The following is a 23,361-nucleotide window of genomic DNA, read 5'->3' as shown; positions in this document are numbered from 1 at the left end:
TTTATTTTAACAAAAAGCTTTACTTCGGGGTAAAACCAATAGGGATCACTCAAAACTGAAGAACGAAAGCATGAAAGTCACTTGAGAAGTCAAAGAATGTTCTAGAAGAAAAGAGCAAAAATGCACTTCGTTCGAGAGGAATTAAAAACAGTAAGGCTCAAGCAATATTCAAATATTCAACATTAAAGAGCCGCTAGGGTCTAATGACCACCGTGTTCCACTCTATTTACTTCACTCGATTCGATGTAAAGAAAAATGAAAAGGAGCACTTAATACACATCGAAAAAGTTGCGTATTTTCAATTGATCTACTTCACAATATATCAAAAGAATGATAGTGTATTGTGCATATTCAAAGTTCTCCGTGTCATTTAGTTGACATAAAATGCAAAAATCTGAAGAAAGTATCGGGCAACCACGGAATTTCATTAGTTACAAATCGCGAAACTTATTCGGCACCTTTTTCAACCTGAAGTTCCGATTGTGGTGATAGTGCAGTTTTAACAGTATCAGGCATTTCTTGCATTTCCTTATGCTTGCCAAAAAATTCATCCAAGGTTAAGTTGAATGCAGCAAGCTTACTCTGAATTTGCTCGAGATGTAAAAAAATTTTTCCGGTTCAGTTTGAAATAATTTACTCCCGTAACTATAATTTTATGACTATAATATCTCTAAATACTTCGAATGCTTCACATCCTAAATAATTTGATTACACCAATTGATTTATATAAACATAAACCAATTGATGTCGGAAGAATTGCTCTTGAACGACAGGCGAGGCAATTTAATGCAGCGACTGTAGCCGAGATAAATTTTCTTTAAGGTTGCAAGGGATTCGAATCATTGATCTCCCGCTCCCGGACCAAAACCACTGCCCACTCGGCTATCAGTCCCTTCTTCTGCTATGCTGCAATCGATTTTAATTTAGCAACAAGCTTTACTTCGTAGTGAGAGCAATGGAGATCACTCAAAAATGAAGAACGAAAGCGTGAAAAAGTCACTTGAAAAGTTAAAGAATGTTCTAGAAGAAAAGCGCAAAATGGTCAAGCGAAAAATTTGCATAAAAAAGACCAACACATTTACATTAATTATATGAACTTCGTTCAAGAGCAATTAAAAACTTTCTTTCAATTGGTGCGGATACATTTTCAGCAATTGTTTGTATTTTTGTTAAACAGACCCCACGAAGAGTGGACAAATTCAATTCAATTTCAATAAGGATGCAATACATTTTGGTGAAATATCAGCCAGCCAGCGTAAAACTTTTATGGCCGCCAGATATCCATTAAACAGAAAATTATCCATCAGACTTTAGTTTCAATTCTAAGTCCTTTTCTAGTTTTCGGTCTGATCTGTTTAACTTGTCGCGTTGAATTTTGCTACTTTTGACTTCTGAATACTAATTTTGTGCTAAAAATCTATTTACAGCTCATGACTTCAGTCATCACTTATAACAACATGAACAATATTTACATTTCGAAAGCTTAATTTACATTTATACCACAAGGAAATTCTGACAGTAACAACTATAAACTACCGGCTTTACTGCACACTAATAAAAAGCATTGATGGCAATTAGGACACTAATTTGGCAATTAGTATGATAAATAGGAGATAACTGGAAATAGTGGTTTAATGACAAGAACTGGAAAACTTATCATGAGCACGTTGACTAACTCACTGCTACCTGACAGGCTAAAAAGGCTGGTCGAGAAATAACTATTGCACTAAACTGACTGACATTTTTTTCTGGAGTTTTTTAAGCTCATATCCAAAAGTGGAGTCTAGATAAGGCATCATTCAAATTACAGCTCCATACATAACCCAAATTTTTCAAAAAGGGGTTCTCGAAATTTTGTTAACGGGAGACTTATTTTAAGAATATAAAGCATAAATAGTATGAAAATTTAGTCTATTAAATTGATATAATAAGGGTACAAAAATTAATTTGGTCAGTTAAAATAATATTGCACTTGTTTCAATTCATAAAAACTGAGGTTCATCATCACTCGCGAGTGGGGTCACTTTGTAACTGTCTGATCCTATAGAAAACAGTTGACCGTCAGCGCCGGCGCCTTCATTTTGCCCTATAGGTGGTAAATTGACGTTTTCATTTTCCTCATTTTGAGCTCTTTCTTCAACTTGCTGATCTTCGTTTGCAGGCCGTTCATCTGAAACAGTGGACTTAATACGTCACGGCAAAAACAAGAACAGCCTCGTGTCAATCTTTTCAGATGATAAAGAACCGCTCTTCACATCATGAAATTGTCTCCTTAAAACAATTTCGGCGAAGACTAGTAAGGCGTAAGACTCTAACAGAGCTGCTCAGTAACTTGACGCCCTCCGAGCGCTACCTGTTTATCCCGTTTTTGAGGAAGAAAAGTCAAAGGGGTCAGACAAAAAAACCGGCCAATCGAAAAATTGCTAAAACAGACCGCAAGACTTAAATAATTGCTACAAACTTGTTCGAGAGCAATTAAACAAAAACAAAGCCAAACTTCATTATAATTTCAGTTTCCTAATTTTTTACTTTATTGCTTTGTTTGAATTTTTTTATGCTGAAAAGGTATTGTCAAACAAGGTGCTCGAATTCAGCACAAAAGTATAAAGTTCTGAATGAGTAATCCAGGATTGTATATGATTTCTTTCACTACCAGCCGAGCAACAAGTCTGCGTTTTCAAAACAAACGTTCAAAGAGGCACCGGATTTATATGAAAAAAAATTTGTTGGAGTATGAGATTCTTAGAGTTTCAAAAAACTGAAAAACTGATAATCTCAAACCGGCGGCTATTAACAGCAACACACACACCAGTGATTTATTAGAGAATTTTTTTTTAAAAAAATGAAAACAGTAACAGCTTCTAATTAGTTTTCCCTGGCAGCCAGATAGTTATCTACCAGATTAATCATTTTGCTAATTCGAATTTGAACGCAGTTATCAGATTTCGTTTTCAAGAGCGTTTTTCAACATTGTTAAAAAGTACAGCAAAGAATCCACAGTTTTGCGCTTCGGTTCTCAGAGAGAGTTTCGACCCCGCGACCTCACGGATAGCAGTCAAACATCGTAACCACTAAGTGTTTTTGCTCAACTGTTTTACTCAACCGCTAACAGTCACTTTTATATTAGCAACAAACTTCATTTCAGAATAAGAGCAACCTAAATCACTAGAAATGAAAAAGTGAAGCGTGAAAGGGTGACTCGAGAAGTCACAGAATATGCTAGAACAACAGCGCTAAATTGGTCAAGCAAAAATTTTACATAAGAAGACCAACACGGTTACAATAATTGATTAAAACTTCGTTCGAGAGCAATTAATAACATATATAATATGGCCCATAATATTGAAATAAGCAAACATTCAAAAAAACAAGACAGATTTCAAAAAATAAAATTGAAATTGGAAATGTAAAGAAAAAATGAAATGGCTTTATGGCAAAAGCGTTGACATTCAAATGACAAAATTCATGCTCAATTGCATGTTTCTCAGGTTTTCGAACGTTAAATTATTTCAAGTTAATGGGACAGACTACATAGACCTGTCAGCATGCTCATGTAGCACAACTTTTTCCAGCTTCAAAAAAAAAAAACAACAGACAACGGTTCTTTTGTCCTTAAGATTTATAAATTGTTCGGCCTTGGAATAGTTGAAACATTACGTGTGCGCACACATTACCGACCATCCTTGTTACGTTTATTTTCGCTAGGACATCAAATATACCATAAACTTATTAATTTTGCCTTGTAATTGCTTATTTGGCAAACGTTGCTTGCACTGACTTTATCAAATATTTATCGCGAATTTCAAAGGCTGTTTTAACTAGTTTTGGATTAAATGTATTAAAGAGTTAACCACACATAAATTATTTTAAAAAGTTCTCCGATTCAAACAATTCGGCACTCACCTTCGTTCTCTCCTGGTCTGCTTTCTTCAGGCAAAGTTTCATCACCTCTGTTCTCTTCACTTTCATTCAGCAGCAAGTCTCCGTGTCTCCCATGAGGGGAATCCGGTCGCTCCTCTAACAGGAACAAATCATCCGGAATCAAATCTCTGATTCGTTCCGACGACATCAGATGTTCGTGATCAAACAACAAATCATTTGTAGCGACCGGGCTAATTCCCAAATCTGGGAAAATATCCGAGCCGGGGACATCTGGAATAGCCAAATTAGGCATTTCGGGAAGAGTGAAGTTCGAAATATCGTACATCAAGCTTCCAGCGTGTCGGAACTCGGCTAGATGCTGCAATTCGTCGTATTTTCGCTGACTTTTCTTGAATTTTTCTAGCGTCCTTCGAGCTTGTTCGAGTTCCGTCCATTGATAGAGACCTCCCGGAACCTCGGACAGATGCTGCGGTGGTTCACCCGGCTTTGGGTTGGCTTGGGTTTGACGATGTTCAGACGACTGGTTTTCATTGGCCGAGCCACTATCATTCAATATCCAATCACGTCGAAGCAACCTTTCGTTCAGTTTCCGATTGGCCAGGATTGGATCATTCATTAGCCAATCAGAATGCATCCATCTTTGGTCATATTTCGCACTTTTAGCTAATTCAGGCACAAAAGCCGCATGGTCATAGTTACTTTTAACTCGAACGATATCCTTAAAATGTTCGTGTTGCCTGAGCAAAGCTTTGTATTCTTTCCTTAATTGGTCATGCGTTTCTCTGGCAATCCCCCTCGTTTTCTGTTCGTTATGTTCCAAAAACTTAATTTTCGCAATCGACTCGTCCAACAATTTCTTCAAATTCGCAACTTTATTTCTCAGGCTAGTTTTCATACCTAGATGAACTTTCGCAGCTCTGTTAAGTTTCTTCTCCAAAACTTCGTTTTCTCGAGTCAAATCATTAATTTTGGCGTTCAGTTTTGACTTTTCTTGGAACCATTCTTGTAAAGTTCCCTGATATTGGCTTCGCTCTGAGTGTTTTATGGTTATCAAACTCGTCTCCATTTCCCGAACTTGTGAATTTAGCTTTACATTTTGTTTTTCGAACGAATCTTTTGCAATGTTGCAAGTTTCGAACTGCGATGACAAATTTTTCACCTGAAACTGAAGTTCGTCCACGCTTTTTTCCAGACTTGCAATTTCTTGACCTTTTTCTTTCAAGTCACTGTCCTTAAGCAGTAACTCACCTTTAAATTCTTCGTTCTCCGCTTTGAATTTCGATAACTCTTCCTTCAAATTCGAGCATTCGGTGACCGAGACGTTTAGGTCAAATTTCTGCTCTTTCAAATTTTCAGTCAAAGTTTTAACGTCGCTTTCAGCTGTTATTAACCCTGACTCAAGTTGCGCTTTTTCTTCCAAAATCTGGTTCAACTCGACACCATGCGCTTCTTTCGATTTTTCCAATCGTCGGGTAAAATCCCGTTCTTTATTTGCTGACATTTGCTTAAATTTTTCAACTTGCATGAATGCAACCTCTTTCTCCGTAATGGCGTCTTCCATGAGTTCTTTCAATTTTGTAGTTTGCTCCGAATCGTAATTTACAAATTTGGTCATTGCAAGTTTTAATTCGCCTTCTTTGATACTAATTTGATGCGATAAACTTTCGTTATCGTGCAAAACCCGCTGATTATCGCGTTCAATTTCATTCATTCGAGCTTCTTTATCACGTAATTGATTAACTTGATCGATAATATCTGTCTTTAACTTCTCAATTTGACTAGAAAGACTAACTTTTTCCATTTCAAAAATCTTGATTTTGGCCTCCAAATCTGTGATGTTTTTAACATGACCACGATCTCGAAGATCAGTATCATTGCGCAATTTTTCAAGTTGTTGATTTAGCTCCGAGTTCATAGCTTGTTGAGAAAGTAACCTTTGCTTCAAAAAAGCGTTTTCCTTGACATGACTTTTGATTTTATCTTCGGAAGCTAATCTTTCATCTTCGGCAATTTTAGCAACTTGCTCTTTCGATGCTAATAACTCGTTTTTCTCAGATTCCCGCTTGAAATTCAATTCTTCTAAATTTTTGCTATACTCGTAAGCTTGCTTTTCGTATTCAGATTTCAAAAATGCGTGGTCGTGTCTTAGTTTATTAAAATCTCCTCGATATTTTTCAACGTCTAATTCCATATCTTGCATACGTTGTTTGAACGTCGTTTGCAGATCCGAAATGACCTGGAACTTGATAGCTTCCATTTTTTCAGAGCTCAAAGCTTGACTTTCGAGTTCCTCAATTTGCTGACTCTTCCGTTTCAACTCTGATTCTAAACCTCCAATGACATTGTTAAATTTCTCTTTCATTCGGTTTATTTCTTCGTTTTTATTCTGTAGCTCATATCCTTGAGTTTTAAACTCCGAATTCAACTGGTCAGTTTGTTTTTTGAGCTTTTCGTAGTTCAATTTATGCTTTTCACTTCGCGATTTTTCTTCTAAGATCAGTTTCTGCATGTGAGATTGGTTAGCGACCGTGTCAGTCAGGTTGGGAGCGTTGCTATGTCCTTGTAGGGACATTCCAGATTGGTTTATGTAGTTGTTAGCCCCCATTTGAGGAAGGTTGACAGGTGACATTTCTGGAATAGGTGGTGGCATATTCACCGTAGACATAGATGGCGGAAAACTGCGCCGGAGGGAATTGCTAATCATCACATTCTGAAGGAAAAAAACCCTCGACACTTGGGTTATTTATAAAAAAAAGTAAGGGGGTGTTTCAAAGATACCAATTTGAAGTTAAGTTTCCACATATCTGTAAAGGATCCAGCACAATGGCAACAGCTACAGAAATACCCAACTCGGCATTCATATTGAACAGCTAAGTTATGTAATTACCTGCCAGCTTTTAACGTAAAGAGCGAATATTTAGAAGGCAATCAACAAATTGCGCAGAAAACAAACTTGTTATAGCATACACAGAAACAAAAAGAGGAGCTGAGATATGTCCAAGATGGATAACTTAAGATCAGTTCATAACTTAAACACACACACACACAGCTTTAAATTTACGAAATGCTGATTCAAATTCAGTGCTGATTCATATGCACAGCAACTGCGCTCGCTGAACATCCTCTAAGTTTTGGCGCAAAATTATGTCAACATCTGCACCTTGCTATAGCATTTTTTTTAATCGCTTAGTCACTACGCAAGAACTTTTAACCTCATTGAGCGAACACAAAATCTGTACATCAATTTACTTCTCGTACCATTAAGAAGATAGCTTCATCCTATTCATTATATTCTTAACAATGTTACATTGCCTAATTGTTGTGATAAACTTAATAAATAGTTTAAGATTGGAAAAATGAATACTGCAGATGATTCAACAACAAACGAAGGGTTCCTGATTTCCACAGACGAGAGATTGGGTCCGTTAAGATATCATGACAATTCATCCTCAGTGATCATATCAACCCCTGTTGACGAGTCAAGCAAAAAACAAACCTGCGACGTTCTCAGTCTTTATGTGAACAAGGTGCTGAAGTCCAACAAATAATAGATAAAGCCATTCAAAAGTCCCTATCCGAAGTTCTACCGAAAATAATGGAAAATGTAACGAAAAGTTTATCTGAACAACTGAATTCTACAATGAAGACAATGGAGCAACCTGTAAACAATATGAAGGAGGATCTGAATCAGAGAGTAAACGTCAATATGGAAAGAAAAAACAATTCTTGAATTGAAGATCCTCTTGCAAAATGAACAGTTGGAAAACTAAAATCGGCGTGATAATCTTAAAATTATTGGAATGGCTGGATACACGACGGATGATGAAGGGAAACATGTCACTGAATCTACAAAGACTAGAATGGAAAAATTATTGAAGTGGCGCAGAAGATAGCTCAGGTTGACCTGAACGATTTATCTATCGTCCATAGATTGCCAAGTCTAACATCAAAAAGCCAATTATACTACAGTTTGCACGCACAGTTGCAAAAGTTGAGAAGCTTATTAACAAAAAGAAGCTGCTAGAAGATGAGAACAGGGAAAATGTTAATACAGTGGAGGAAATCACAAATACTCGACTCAATTTCCTCAGATTGATGCGATCAGATGAGATAATAGAAGCGCTTGGACAAGGGCGGGAAACATATTTTTGAAGATAGGCACAACAAAATCACGGACCCAAATGAGGGCGGAATATTGCTTCAATATGATAATAATCAAGTTTTGCGTTTTCGAAGCATGACCAAAGTGCAGTATAAAATCAAAATCGTGCTAAAATATGGAAATGACAAACTAATTTCAGTGTCCTACACATGAATGTTCGATCTCTAGAACCTCACTATAAGGACTTAGAAGCACTTGTCCTAAGTTTTAAAGACCCTCCCGACTTGATTTACTTCCCGAGACTTGGCTTAAAAATGACGACGACCCGAAGCTCGATCTTCACCCATGTTACAGGCATTACATAACAGAACGAAATGGAAAAGGGAGAGGTATAATAATCCAAGTTCACAATAAAGTATGCACCGTAAAACAAATTTCCAGCATATTTGTGGAATCAATCCATGCTTCTTTCAGAAAAGGATCCTACATGATCAGTGTGTGTCTTATTTACAACCCCCACGCGAAAAAAAATTTTATTAGAATCCTTGATGGTTTCCTGCAACAGCATTCAAGCTTGAAAAAGGTATTGATTTTGACAGCTGACTTTAATACTATTGCAAAAATAACCTAACAAAAGAATATAAAACTAGTATAACGGCAGCCGGTTCCCATCTCCTCCATTTTGAAGCAACTCGTTTTGGCGAAGCTTCATCCTCATGTCTAGATCACTTCATTTGTAAGAATTTAGACAAGCCTGAGCTTTCCGTAATGGATCGAGAGACCTTCTCAGACCACTGTCCCATCATACTGACAACTCACATCTCAAATCAAAAAAAATCAAAACCATTGTCAAGTCTATCGGGATACGAAAAATTTAAAGTGCAGTAAAAAGAAAGAAAAATTCAGGAAAAACTTACATGAAGCGCTTATTTGCAATGATTCTTTAAACATAGAAAAAATAGTCAGTGCCTTCAAATGCTTTCATAGCACTTTTCAGAATGTAACCGATCATAACTTCCCACTTGAGCAAAAAAGAGAAAGACGCCGGCCCAACTGGTTCACGAACAAATTTAAAAAACTCAAGGACAAAAGGAAATAATGCTCATAAAAAGTGGAAAGAAACAGGCAGCGATGCAAGCCGAAGAATTTTTAATTATCACCGAGGGAAATTTCAAAAGGAAGTTAAAGCAGCGAAAAAGATTTCTATTTATCTAAATTACCTGTATGTATTGGACATTGCAGACAAATATAACTTATGAATGATCTGTGCGGGAAAAGTATATTAAATAGAGATGAACCATCATTGGACAGCGAGCAGAGCATTGATAATAAATCAGACAGCCGAAAGGTTTAAAGATTTTTTTGTTAGCATTGGTACGTCTGTGAAAAGTTATCTTCCAGCTAAACCTCTTTCGAAAAATGGTGCATTCCCTGAGGTTCTCAAATTAGCAAAAGTAATTCCAAAAAACAAGGGTGATTCCAAGACTGATAAAAACAACTATCGACAGATTTCACTGCTCCCAGTTTGAAGTAAAGTAAAGTGTTTGAAAGAGTGATGTACAACAGGCTTTACTCCTTACTAGGAAAGTATCAATTGTTGTATATCAAACAGTTTGGATTTCGACCCAAATACTGTACAATAGACGCGTTAGTTGAAATAACTGAAAAAACACGATCAAGCCCAGGTAAGTCAAGTACCGGGAGCTTATTCCTGGATCCTTAGAAAGTGTTTGATATGATTGAACCTGACATTTTACTCTATAAACTCGAGCACTACGGAGTACGTGGCATTGCACTTAAATGGTTTGAATCTTATCTGCAAAACCGTCTACAATACGTTGGAGTAAATGGAATGCAATCCAATCAGAAAACGATCCCCTGTGGTGTCCCACAAGGTTCAATTCTTGGACCACTTTTGTACCTCATCTACATCAATGACTTGCCTACTATAAACAGTAATGTGGACGTTTTACTTTTCGCCGACGATAAAAGCATACTTAATATTGGATGTGAACCTTAGTTAGTGAGAAAGGACATAGATACGGTACATGAGTGGCTGATCGTCAATAAACTAGTACTTAACGTTAAAAAAAGTGCGCAAGTAGATTTTAAAACAAGTGCTTCCAAAAATGTCTTTTCAGTTCATTCAATAAATTTGGAAGAACCAGAGTTTAGGTACCTGAGAATAGTAATTGATAAAAATTTTTTTTCAAGCCACACTTCGGAAGGATAATATTTAGTCTTGCAAATAAGTGCGGAGTATTGGCAAAGTTACGGCATTTTGTTCCAAGAAATCAACTAGATGTCAATTTGCTATTTGAAATTAGGCCCAACAGTAAGTTTCATAAACACTAAATACAATATCATGGAGCCAAATTACACAACTTGTTGAGGTTAGGAGGAATTCAAGAAATGAAAAAAACGATTTATTGTTTATCAAAAAAAAACAATTCTTTGAGAGAAACCTCCATTTTTAAAAACATGGAGCTAGTAAGAAAGATATGTGAATAGTGTGTCAATATAGGTCTTTGTACTTTGCCTGGTGATCAATTTAGAAGAGTGAAAGAAATATCAACCCGGAAATTTAATATGAAGGGCCTTGATGGACCGTGTTGATATTTTCATCCACTTTCCGGCGTAAGATCACCAGTAAGACTCTGGAGAATTCTTTGGTCTATTGCTTACCCAAGAACCTCAGGATGCCAGAATACCTAATAAATTAAATGTAGGAGAATTCATCTGGGAAACTTCGAGTGCATTTTTTTTAGTTTATTTTAGTTTAAGTTTATTTTAGTTTTTTTAGCTTAAATTAGTTTATTTAAAATTTGGTTAAAATAGTTGATCATTTCTCCTTTTCTGTAAACTTTAACAAGTCAGGGTTTTCCCAGGGCAGATGTTTGAGGCGACCACATGGTCCCGTCCATCTAACCTCTTCTGGTTCATTTAATAGTGTGCTTGATTTATTCTTCTTGTCAGTTATGAATTAAACGAACCAGAAAATTCGTTATTCTTCTATATTGGAACTATATATTCGTTGTTCGCGAACTCCCACGGGAAAACAACATCAAAAGAAGTGCAACCAGACGGCTCGTGCGAGACTGTCCGTAGCACAGAATTCTCAAGTCTCCAAATGTTCAAACATAGGTGTCAAGTATCTCCAAATATCAAAGAATAAAGTTACGGACATGATCTTAATGATTAGCTTAAGAACCCAAAAAGGATTAATTTGAAATTACTTTTTAAACAGATTTTTCACTTTATTTTTTTCAGTCAATGATGAAACGTTAACCATTCAAATTGACTCGAGCTTCAAATTGACTCGAGCTCCAGTCGAAGATCCAGTTAAAGATCGAATGGTCAGAAGATAAAGTTGAAGATTAAGTCAAGTTTTTTCAAGTTATTTTTAATTCATGTGTCCTATAAAAGTACATATCCAGTTTTGTATTATTTAAATCAAACCAGTTCTTTTCATTGTTTATGCCTCAAATCGACGAAAAAGTATGAAAATAGAGGTTTTGACGTTAACTGAAAATCTGGAGTTTTTGTATATTAACTAACTCACGCTAAATGAGTCTCATTTCATGATTCAATTAATTGTGGAACAATTTCAGAAACCATGTTTAAAAGAGAACCAAACATCTGTCCTCCATTTTTTGTTTCTGTTCTTCTAGCCACAAATTTTCCACTGATGATCAATTCATAGTGATCAACTGAGCGGTGCACGTATCAAAGTCAGTAAAGTCAGAAAAAGTTTTTTCCTCTTTCCTCAACCGGTTGCGGCGTCGGTTGTTTTGAATGTCCTTAAAAGAACCAATTCAATTATTTTATTGTCATAACACTCCTAAAATACATGAGTCAGGGTTAAATGGCGTAGAACAAATGTACGAAAAATGAAAAAAAAAATACTTTTCCATTAAATATTCCGGATTTGAGTTAATTTTTCAATTAAACCGAAATCATTGGTGAATCACTGGTTCCAGAGCACTTAATAAACACAGACCGACTAACGTCGGATGAATTGCTCTCAAATGACAGGAGGCGGCAATTTAGAGGTAGTGTAACTGAGAATTTTTTATGGTGCTACAAAAACCACTCCACAGGGGTTCGCACCCATTACGTCCTGAGTGGCCGTCCTAAATCTTAACTATTAAGCGATACCTGCTTTGCTGCCATCGCTCATTTAATTTAGCAACAAACTTTATTTTAGAATGAGAGCAATTGAGATCACTCAACAATAAACTTGTAGACAATAAACTTGTACATGCTATAAAACTTTGCCAGGAATCAACAACAGAACATTCCAATTTCTTCTAAAAAAAGGAATAATAGCGCAAAATCGAAACTTCAATTATCTTTAAAATCTTTCTTTTTAATTCTCTCAAGCTCCTAAGTTGAAATAGTGCAACATCAAATAATGAAAACCACTATAGTTCTGATCCTGTAAAGTTGGTATCAGTTTTGTTATACCAACTACTTCATACGGCATATCAGTAAAACCGTTCTCAATCTAAAACAATATATTTGCAATAGTGATAGTGATGACAACTTCCCCCCCCCCCCCAAGCATTATAATAGTATATAATAATTGGGATCTTTTCCGTTTGTCCCGTTTCCCCAATAATTGCAATGGCTTAAATTTCGCCTCTTGTTAGGGGACTGAGATCACGTGGAAAAGGGAACAATTTCAAGCGAGCGAAATTGTTCACGATTATTCACTTGCTCAGAAGACGAGACTTCGTATGAAGTCTCAAATCGAAGATTCACAACATGCAATATTATCAAGACATGAACTTTGATTAGTGTTTCTTATCGAGATTTGATCTATTTGACTGAATAATTCTTCTTTAAGGCGTGTTACAATCTGTGTTTTATCTACTAAGTTATTTAGCAGAGAAAATAAAACAGCTTAACTTCTTAAAACCAGGTTTAATAAAATCGATGGTTACAACACGAGACGCATTAGGAAGCAGCAACATCAGATAGAAAAGAGCTCATTTCCCGTTTTTGTTCAAAATCACTTAGCGTCACGATTTTGTCATAAAATTGTAATTAAGACTAAAGAGATACACAAATACAGCAAAAATTCACAATACCAGCATTTGTATATTTTTAGCGTTTTCTCGCAAAATCAAAGTCAGAACACCGCTTCTTTCTAATATATTCTATTTCAGGTTTTTTCTGAACACTCCGCTTCGCATTATACAAAATAATTATCACCGACTGAAATTCAATAAAACCTAATATCTTGATATGAAAAATTGTCAACTTAATTAAATCGGTTACAAATTATCACTACAAAAAATCTCTCGAAATGCTAGATTCTCAAATGATAAGCAACTAAATTAAAGCTGTATTAAAAAGCTAACCTTAAGTAGTTATTTTTGCAGGCATTCGATTTAAAAAAGCAGTTTGCATTTACTCAAAACTAAACAAAACATACTGAGTTTATAAAACCGCGAAGTTTGATCAACCGCGTCAGCAGTAACGTAATGTAAATAACTGTTAATATTTAGTTGAAACTTTGCGAAAAAAATTATCACCAGCAATGAACAATAGTTAACCAAAAACAAACAAAATAAAAATTATTGACCTTTCGATCGTTTATGCGAAATGACAGCCAACTCCAACCTCCACCACCGACATTCTGGCCCCGCTGGGTTTCGAACCTGCTCCAGTCGATCACACAAAACCACGGCCAGTTTGCTAACAGAGCCAAGCAGTTTTTACCGCAGTAAGACACTGGGATTAACCAAGTCAGATGAACAACTTACTGGTATTAGTGGGGGGACAGGGGTTCAAGAGACAGAAGGGAATAGAAGCAGTCGCCACCTGCTTCCATTTGATAATAAAGACTGGATTAGAGGGCCACCGAAATTCAGACCCAGCACGTTCAACACACGGTGTCAGGTACACTTTTCCTTTACGCTTATTTTGCTCTCTTATGGAGCATATTTTGATCCGTTTATACGTTACAATTCCTTGACGATTCAAGGCTTTTAGAGTACAGTATACTTATTTTTATCAACTGTATTTTTGTAGATAGCTGTTGTCCAGCTTAACATTGCAATATTTTCGACTACACGTGGAAGTTTAAAAAATAGTTCAACTCTAGTCGCAAAATTAAACAAAACAAAGAATATCCAACACTAAAAAATGTTTTCATTTTCACTGTTTTAAGATTTACATACAAAAATTTACATGTTGCATTCAAAAAGAACGCTGCAAATATCTAGTCAATTTATTCGGTTTCAGCGTTCATTTGTTGCTAAAAAATGGTTCATTTACAGAAAGCAGAATATGGTCGCTGAATATTTTAGTTGCTTAAGAAACCGAGCAGTGATGAAACAGAAGACAGAATAGTCTTCGCAAATTCCGACACTTTCAACTCACGATCGAATTCCCCAACTTACCGGAAGCTCCTTGAAACCAGGAACTACCTTTTCCGTGCCATCAATGTCGAAATGATGGACCGATTTGGGTTCAACCAATCACTGCATTCTATGGAGACTGTTTGCAACCCCGAAACCGATTTACTCTCGATAAGTATGCAAAATATCTGCAATTACCGAGGCGTGAAGTATCCTGACACAATTTTTACCAAAGCTGTCGAGGAGCGAAACAGCGATTGGCAATACGGGCCAAAAGTCGAGACAGTTGAGGAGTTCAAACATCCGGAACTAAAAGCTTCCCAGCAAATCAAGCCGTCAAAAACAGAAACGGAGCCCATAAAACGAACCATACTGAAATTACCCGACATTGGTGTGTTAATTTCCCCCGTTCGGGTGAAATTTCGCGGCAATTTACATTACGCTTACAAGCTTGCGGACGAAATGCGTTTCGGTGGGAGTCAGTACAACATTGATAAATGGATCGAAGAGTTGAAACAGAAAAATGAAGAAAAGCGACGTCGAATTTTGAACGGCGAGTTCAACAGTAAGGCTAATAAGTCATATTCAGAGGCCGATTTTGAAATCGCGGTTGATATAAAAGACAGTCGTGACAACAGGGAGCTCTTAATTTTTACATAATTCGTAAGCTTTTTAAAAAGAACAAAATTAGGTCACGTTATAATCACGCTAATAAATTTACAAAAATGTGCCGTACCTTCAAACAAGTTTTATCGAGTACCTGAAATTGTATCATTTCAACGTTGCAAATTTCCCACGCTCTGTTCCATTTTCAACAAAAATAAAAAAATGGGAAAATCGTTATTAGGGTCGTGAATATGGTATGGAAACTTCTTGAGCTGTATGAAAGATGCGCTGGTACAATTAGGTCACATCACAAATTTTTCACAAAGTTCCCGATTTTTCATAAACAACGAAAAAAAATCGATTTTTCCAATAGCTCGTGAGCTCCATATTATGATTGGGTGCAAATATAACTCTTAAAACACCTCATAAGAATTGAGGAATTTCTAGGAAGCCTGAGCCAATCGACAGGCTGCTTAATGGCATCGCCAACTATTATAGATGTACATTTGGTATGCAACGAACTAAAATCGGATCATTTTATTTATGCCACCGAGACGCACGTATCAAATTTTTACCTAATGCTTTACTATGTAATTACACGTGCTCAGTAACTGGCAGGCGAATAGCTTAGTGAGGGAGGGGCGGGCACAGAAGGAAAAGATCCCAAAAATCAATATAATCTCAATTTCAAGGAACAAAAATTACTCTTCAATTTCAAGGAACAAATCAATTAATTTTAATGATTGTTAATAGATGTATCATGTATCAAACTGTCCTTCAGATAATATGAATATATTCCATATCGTATATATTCCATGGCTAGCGTCACATCAAATAAATTTTAATTTTTCCAAGTAAGAATAAAGTCCACCATTATTGGTACAATTAGGTTGTTTACATAGAACAGAAGTGTTATTAATCAAAGACGGAGCAATTCTGATAGATAATCAAAAATTCTTGACAGATGAACTTAGCGATGCCCCATTGAAAATTTTTCGAATAGAATTCTTGAATTTACAAGGAAGTTTCTCTTAAAAACTGATTTTTACTATGATGATTTACTTATTTTATCGGCAACAAACAAAAAACGCTACGAAAACAAAAGTTTAATACATAGACAACTTCAATAATCTAGCCAAGACAATGTTAATAAAGCAAACAACTAAACTAAAACAGAGATCGAGATCAACTCAACAGGAAAATTTACTCGTGTAATGAGATGATCTTGATGAAACATCTTGAAACTGGAGGAAAGAGTTGAGATGACCAACAATTGTCAACAAAGAAAGTTTGCATTATAGAGATCTAGTTCGTTCGTCTCTTACTTAGCTCTCTTAGGTATCATTAACCTGATTTGGTCTGGCCAATGAACATGAACGTATTCTGACAAATCGTAGCATCAAAGAAATTTAAAAATTTCTTAGGAAAAATCAAAAGAAGGAAGCCAAGAAATTTGTTTACAAAGGTTAGATAGAAAAAGAAACGCAATGGACTTAAAATAGATCCTTGAAGGACGATCGAGTTATCTTCCATTTGAAAATACTTCATAGATAATATTTTTCTGAGACATGTCCAAATATTTACAAAGAAAACCGAGAACTATGGTCGTATTCCTAACCAAATTGATAGGAGAGAGAGAGAGAGAGAAGAGAGAGAGAGAGAGAGAGAGAGAGAGAGAGAGAGAGAGAGCGAGAGAGATAGAGAGAGCGGGCAGGGAGAGAGGAGCATCTTGGTAGACAACCTCGAAACAGACCATAGAAAAATCCTATATTGATAACTGACTTACTTTCATCCGAATGATAATAAAGCCAAAATCAGAATGATAATAAAACCACAATAAAACCTCAATCGTTGCTCTCAAATAATAGGTAAGGGGTCGCCTTCAATTAAAGCAAGCTTAAGCTTGGGGAGAACGGCCGAACTGAGCAAGAGGGGTGGGAGAGAAAAATGCTCTTCATGCCTCTTTGCTTCCTGAGCAGTTTCAAAACAAACTAAAGCCCAAGGAGAACCGCTTGGCAAATTTTTGCCCTCTAGTAGTACTAGTTATCACGTTCATGTTGAAAAGCCAAACCGATCAAGCGAGCTGAAGTTTTTATGAAAATTTTAAAATGAACGGTTAAGAAAACATTTTGCATAAGACTCAAAATTAAAAAAAAACGAACGAACAGGTGAATTGTGTAATCTACATTCAGCCCATAAAAATGGCAGACTCCAACACAGCATACAAATGTATAATGTGTAATAAGTTTAAGAGCTGTAAAGGTCAGACAGTTAAACTCTAGTCAAATTTCATCGATCAAAGATAAACTGATATAACTTAAACACAAGGTCATATTTTAAATGATTATTTTTTTAATGTCAGAACTTGTATTTAATTCTGACGTCCTTCCATTTTTTACCCAATTCGACTAAATTGGGGTGGGATAAAAATTTCTTATGATGAAAAGTATTTAGAGCTTTTTTAAAAGCTTTTTGCTAGGTGTTTTGTTCATAATGCAAATTGGTGAAGCATTCGACCAGTTAGTTTTGTTTTTTCTTGACTTTTGGCAGCTTCATTAATTGAGAGTTTGTGTGTTCTTTTATTGAATCCAATCTTCAAGTGAGTGAGTTCTAAAGAGCGAAAGACAGGTAGTTGTTTATTTAGAAATATATTCAGAAAATTTAAGACCAACTTTTCGAGTCTTAACTTTTCGAGTCTTCTAAATTAATAACTGAAACTTCTTTCTAGAGCAGTTCATCATAGCAAATTTCAATAGTGAAGTTTCAGTTGAAAGGTATGCTCTTTAAGTGTTGATTTAAAACCTAAACATAACCGACTAAACGTCGGAAGAATTGCTCTCGAACGACTAGTGGGAGCTCTAACCAATTGCAAAATGCAGCCTGCTTCAGTCGGGGAGGGGGCCTAAATTTTAGATCGCGCGAAACGCAAAAAGTCAAGGGCGTAGAAGTGACTCGAAGTCAAAACTGTCAAGCAAAAATTTTGCATGAAAAAAAACACACATATTAACAATATTTGCTTTGAACTTCGTTCAAGAGCAATTAAAAATGATCTCTCTTCCAGAGGAGATTTTAATTAAAGTATAAGTCATTTTCGATTAATTTAGAAACAAAGAGCAAATTGTTTAACGGGTTAACGATTCGTCACGATTCTTTGTAGAAATTCAGTTCCTCTGTAAGGCCGCACAATTGCTTTTTAACCGTCTTCAGAAAAGTAACCCGCTTAATCGTTGTAGCTCTCGACCTTTGGAGTATTTCCCTGCCTTTTTGTGAATTTATGCCATTTTCGAGAGAACAAAAGTTCATTTAACGGGAACCAGTTATATGAAATTTGAAGACTGGTTAAAACAGATCTTGAATTCATGGATGCTCAGCTTTTAATTTAGTAAGTCCTGTTACTTTTGTATTGCGAGATTCATATCTGTGACAATTTTTTTAAAAAATTTTGAAACTAATAGATATCGCAATAGTTAGGTCCGAAAGTTTATCATCTAAACAAAATAAGGAGCTCCTTTCAGTTACATGATCAATTTGACGGAAGCCATGAACAGAATTGAGAGCAGACTCAGATCAGCTCGAATGGAAGACGAATCGTCATACGAAGGAACAAGTGCTTCTAATTTAACTCATCAAGAATCACGGAAGCATATCGTTACTCATAACATTCCAAGAGTATACAACTACAAATCAAATGCCAGAAAAGGAGTCAAAACCGAACGTGGCAAAAAAGGACATCCGAAAGGAAAAGGTTCCAATGCGAGTATAGGTTCAAAAGTCGGGAAAGGAGGCAAAAAGCAATCAAAAGCAGGTGGTAAACGGAGAAAAGGTTTAAAGGGCAAAAAAATTAACGACGATATTTCTGGAGCAGTTGCATTTGTGAGCAATCCCTCGACACCCAGTACTCTGAAAACAGAAATACAGCAGGAAGATGGTCTACAAGAATGAGCACAAAAATTAATTTAATTAATTAACAAATACTCGAAGAAACTAGTTGTATAGTGAAAATTGACCTGGATTAATTGTGAAACAATTGCGATGGATTATTGCCAAAAAATCGTTTCTTGTATTTTTACTGCATTGATCTAATATCAAATATAGCGGCCAGGTAACCAAAATATTGTTGCGATGGCTTCGTAGACCTCGACCTTCAAAACAGAATTGAAGGAATTGAGACCTGCAAAAAAATTGAACTTAACTAACACAAAACTCCAATTTAAAAGCAAATCCGAAAACAATTTGTACGCCATCTTTTAACACCTGTGCTAGCAAACTTTATACCTGTGACATTCAGATAAGACGTAATAGTAACTTGCAAGAAATCCGAATGTAAAGTTGATCAACTCGATCCAAGTTTAACAGTCAAAAGAAAGTTTTCATGAAATCACATCTTATCAGCATATTTTCTCTCTCTAATGTTTAACTCAAATGCAAACTCAATCGTAGTTGGACAACTTGAGAATATGTAACGCTGGACAACTTTTTTAGAGTTAAACTTGGATAACGTTCATCAATTCTCAACTGGGATTTCTGACAAGTTACCATTGCGTATTATCTGACTGTCCACAAGTAAGCAAGGGCACTAGTATAAGGGATCGATGACGAAAAAAATGTTAGCAAGTTGATAACAAATTGGAAACTTTTTGGGAGAGAAACTGAAGTTTTACTCCGCAAAATTGCGGGTTCTAACTTACATTTGACGTTATGAATATATCGATCAATGACTGAGTCCGTTCTGCTTTTTTACCCCAGCTTGGTGTGTTACCGTTTGAAACCTCAAAGATTTGAAAAACATTCAGCAAAAATTGTTGAGCTGGGTTCCTAGGCTGAAAACTGCAGAGAATCACTTCGAAAGTTAGTCATCTATCCCGTTCACTACCATCAAGTTGCGCGTGCTCATTTAATTCTCGAATGGAAGACTTGGTAAGGAATGTTTGCTCACATGAATGGAAATTAATATGCAAAAATCTATTCTAATTACAAAAATTAAGGTTATATGATTTCACTTTTGTAAAAAGTTGACTGGTAATGCACGCACCTGTCCAAAAAAACCAACTTTTGCAAAGATTCTCAAAAGTATAGCTTTAAAATTGTTTGAAAAGAAATTGAATACGAAGAGAAAGTCTTCACATCAAACGGATTGATGGGCTCGGAAACATTGATTTTAGGAATCTCAACTGGAGGCTAAAAAGTACAGAATAAACAAACACAAAAGTTATTTTTTGCCCTTAAAAGAAAGAGTTATGAAAAGGGGCAAATTGCAAAAAATGAACTAAACCACAAATTCTGAATATACCCGCATTGTATTAACAGGCCAAAAATTATGTCATCTCGAAGCCTTACAATAAGAGTTTAAAAACAAAAACTGACCCCTGATGATAACTTAAAATTACTAATTCTTTCAATGTTCAAAATTCTCTTTTGTGCATTAAAAGCATAATTGAGCACAAAAAAACATGAAATGCAAGAAATTGTGAAAAATACCACGGAAATGCAGACAAAATTCCATCTTAAGAACCAGGGACTATTTCAAAAAAAACCTAAAAAAAAATTTACTTCCCAGCATCACGCCTAAGTGGAAATAATACTTTCAGATGATTTAAATAAAAAAATCTCCTGATGAAACAAATAGAAAAATTAGATAACCTGACGATGAACGTGACTTTCGGAAACGTTTGTTTTAATTTTAATTTGACAAATAGGTTTCTTTCACATCAATTACTTTGTCAAATATTTTGAAAACAAGTCCTAAAGAAGGGCTAATTGCAATGTACTTTGAGAAGTTTTGTGTTTTTAGTGTTTTAGCGAGTATGAGTTTTATAGATTTTCCGAGATGGTGCATATTTTGGCTGCAAGTCCGCTTCACCACGCTGTAAATAGTCTCCCATATTCAAGCAAAAAACAGTTTTTAGGGAAAGTTACATCGGTTCCCGGAGTCTCCTTCAACAGAAAATCCAAAACTGGTTCAAAAACGCAAGAAATCTCCTTCAGAGGAGTCATCTGAGCAAAAGGAAAGACATGGTAGTGTGGCACGACCTGTAAATAACACAATCTCACGTCACAGGTCACACAACTACCAACCCTGCAGCATGCCGGAGTTGGCATCGTTTCCTAGAACGAGCAAAGACCGCTTCAGTGCTATTGTTTACTGTCTACGTATAGGCACAGATGATATTTTTCAGGAGCTGCTGAAGTCTAAGGTACCGGTGCTAAGCGTAACCGAGCACCTGATTTCGAAGAGAAAGAGGAAGACGCAGCCATGAAAGTTTTCCCAGCTGCATCAGGAAGCTGGGCTGGAGGTTAGGACCTTTGAAACAGTATTAAGCCATCAATACAATTTAAGAGGGCTGCTCAAGAAAGGAAAAGGCAAGAATTGGGGCAAAAGGCAGAGGAAAGCGAGAGCCATGGCAAGGAAGGTGCAACAGACACAGACTGAGGAGGGGCTCCTGAACAATCGGGCTTCATTGTCCCCTGTCCTTGACCTTCTTTGAGGTATGTGGTTGCTGCTACCAAAGATGTGGCTCAGGTATATTTTGAAATAACCAAACTGATACAAACTTTATCTTGATTACTTGAAAGCCCTAAATAAGGTCACTAGCTGCAAACACCGAATTGAGTTTTTAAAACATTGCCTTAAAAATGAAATATTTCCGGATTTTTTGAGGTTTCGCGCTCCTAAAAATGAATTTTTTTTTCTGGACAAGCGGTGCACAGTTTTCAATTAAAGCTCCTGAAACAAGAAATGAACGGTGCGGAGAAAGGCCGTAAAGTATTCAAGGAAAAATCTGAGAAAGATAGGAGTAATTTTAGGGAGAATGTGAGACCAGAACTGATGCCATCCGTTGTTGGCAGCATTAGGCGTGATAATCACTCCGGAATGGTTCAAAACAGACTCAATGGAAAACTCAATAAGCTGTCTGAGAGACAGGATAGACCACTGCGGAAAGGCTCCCATAGTAATATTGTGATAATGGATGGTCGTGAACATTCAATATCTGTACTTGACATCCTATCGTTGGGACCTAAACACCCTGTGAGAGACAAGTTTAATGAGGTTCACTTCCTTGCAGACGTAGACAATTTTGTACGTGAGTTACGCGAGAATAACACTGAGGGTGAGAAGCTTTGTGAAATTGAGGCGTCCGCAAATTGGTATGCAAAAAATGTACGCGAAACTCCAAGGGATAGAGGGGTCAAAAAATGCATGATTACCTGAAAGCCAATGATTTGCTGGCGGTACCAATTGACAAAGGCTGCGGTTTCTGTGTGATGAAGAAGTCAACGTACAGGGAAAAACTTGATGAGGTGCTAAACTCAGATCAGTTTCAAAAGATCACTGGTGCAAAAGATGATATTGTGATCAAAAATGAAAAACAGATCAAAAACAGCCTGCAACAATTAATGAAGCAAGGGAAAATTATTGACAAAATTTATCAGACTCAGGTCAACAGGTTCACAACCAGCGAGGCTTTATGGCCTGGCAAAGGTGCATATAAAAGATACACATCTCCGACCAGTTCTTTTGATACCTGATAGCAGCTACGAAAAGTTAAACAGACTTCTGACACCATTTCTCCAGAAACTACTGGGCCCAAACTTTGAAATCAACACGCAAGATGCTTGAAGATGACGAGCAGCGTAAAAAGTTTGTACACTAACGTTCCGGTTGGAGAGGCTATAAAAATTGCTCTAAGAGAACTCTATTGAAGCAACCTAGCTCCAGATATCCCAAGATCCGCCATGAAAAGTTTGCTAAAGCTTGCGATGACGAATGTTCATTTCAAATGTAATGGGATTTGGTATGTACAATTAGATGGCCTGGCTATGGGTGCATCACTGGCTGTAATACTAGCAAACGTGTGGATGAAATCGTTTGAGGCATCACTGCAAAAAACTGAGCTCAGTAAAAATACTTCGAGATCCGACCAAAACGGGAGGTGCAAAGACTGTAACTGGAGAGTGACTTTCCGAGGACGAGGAGTAGATTTTGAGTCATGCAAAAACTGGTTTCATGCAAGATGCCAAAGGATATCGAATGAGGAATACGCCAACATGCAGGATGTTGTTTGGATTTGTACTTATTGCAGCAACCCACTGACAGTGGGGCGTTATGAGGAGATGAAATTTTTTAAATGGTATGTGGACGATATTATCTGACCCGGATGAGTTCTTAAAATTTGCAAATTCTTTACACAGCAACCTGAAATTTACCATAAAAAAGTTGACATGGAAGGGGTTTTGGCTTTTCTCTACATTAACGTAATTGTGCGCAGCAAAAGTAATATCACCTGCCATTGGTATCAAAAACCAACTGACACTGGAATAATCCTAAATTTTCGCAGCTGTGCACCACTTCAACTTAAGAAAAATGTGATTCATGGGACGGTTCGCAGGGTTTTTTATGCAGCC

General features: G+C 36.5%; 2 protein-coding genes across 2 annotated transcripts; one reads left to right on the top strand and one right to left on the bottom strand.

Annotated features, from left to right (window-relative positions):
- Window positions 1-1,253: 1,253 nt before the first annotated feature.
- Window positions 1,254-6,909, bottom strand: LOC142345566 (uncharacterized). The gene is made up of 2 exons (XM_075397664.1): window positions 3,904-6,909; window positions 1,254-2,170 (listed from the first exon to the last, which is right to left on the bottom strand). The coding sequence occupies exons 1-2, from the start codon at window positions 6,584-6,586 to the stop codon at window positions 1,983-1,985; spliced, it is 2,871 nt and encodes a 956-aa protein (XP_075253779.1). The 5' UTR covers window positions 6,587-6,909; the 3' UTR covers window positions 1,254-1,982.
- A 6,388-nt stretch (window positions 6,910-13,297) lies between these two features.
- LOC142345966 (uncharacterized) lies at window positions 13,298-19,070 on the top strand. The gene is made up of 3 exons (XM_075398433.1): window positions 13,298-13,891; window positions 14,302-14,987; window positions 18,471-19,070. Exons 1-3 carry the CDS (start codon window positions 13,595-13,597, stop codon window positions 18,898-18,900), a joined length of 1,413 nt encoding a protein of 470 aa, XP_075254548.1. The 5' UTR covers window positions 13,298-13,594; the 3' UTR covers window positions 18,901-19,070.
- Window positions 19,071-23,361: the final 4,291 nt, after the last annotated feature.

This window comes from Convolutriloba macropyga, chromosome 9 (assembly GCF_964194025.1).
Source record: "Convolutriloba macropyga chromosome 9, txConMacr16.3, whole genome shotgun sequence".
Taxonomy (NCBI): domain Eukaryota; kingdom Metazoa; phylum Xenacoelomorpha; order Acoela; family Convolutidae; genus Convolutriloba; species Convolutriloba macropyga.
Note: the sequence above shows the minus strand (reverse complement) of the source record. Positions and strands in the feature narration are given on the sequence as shown.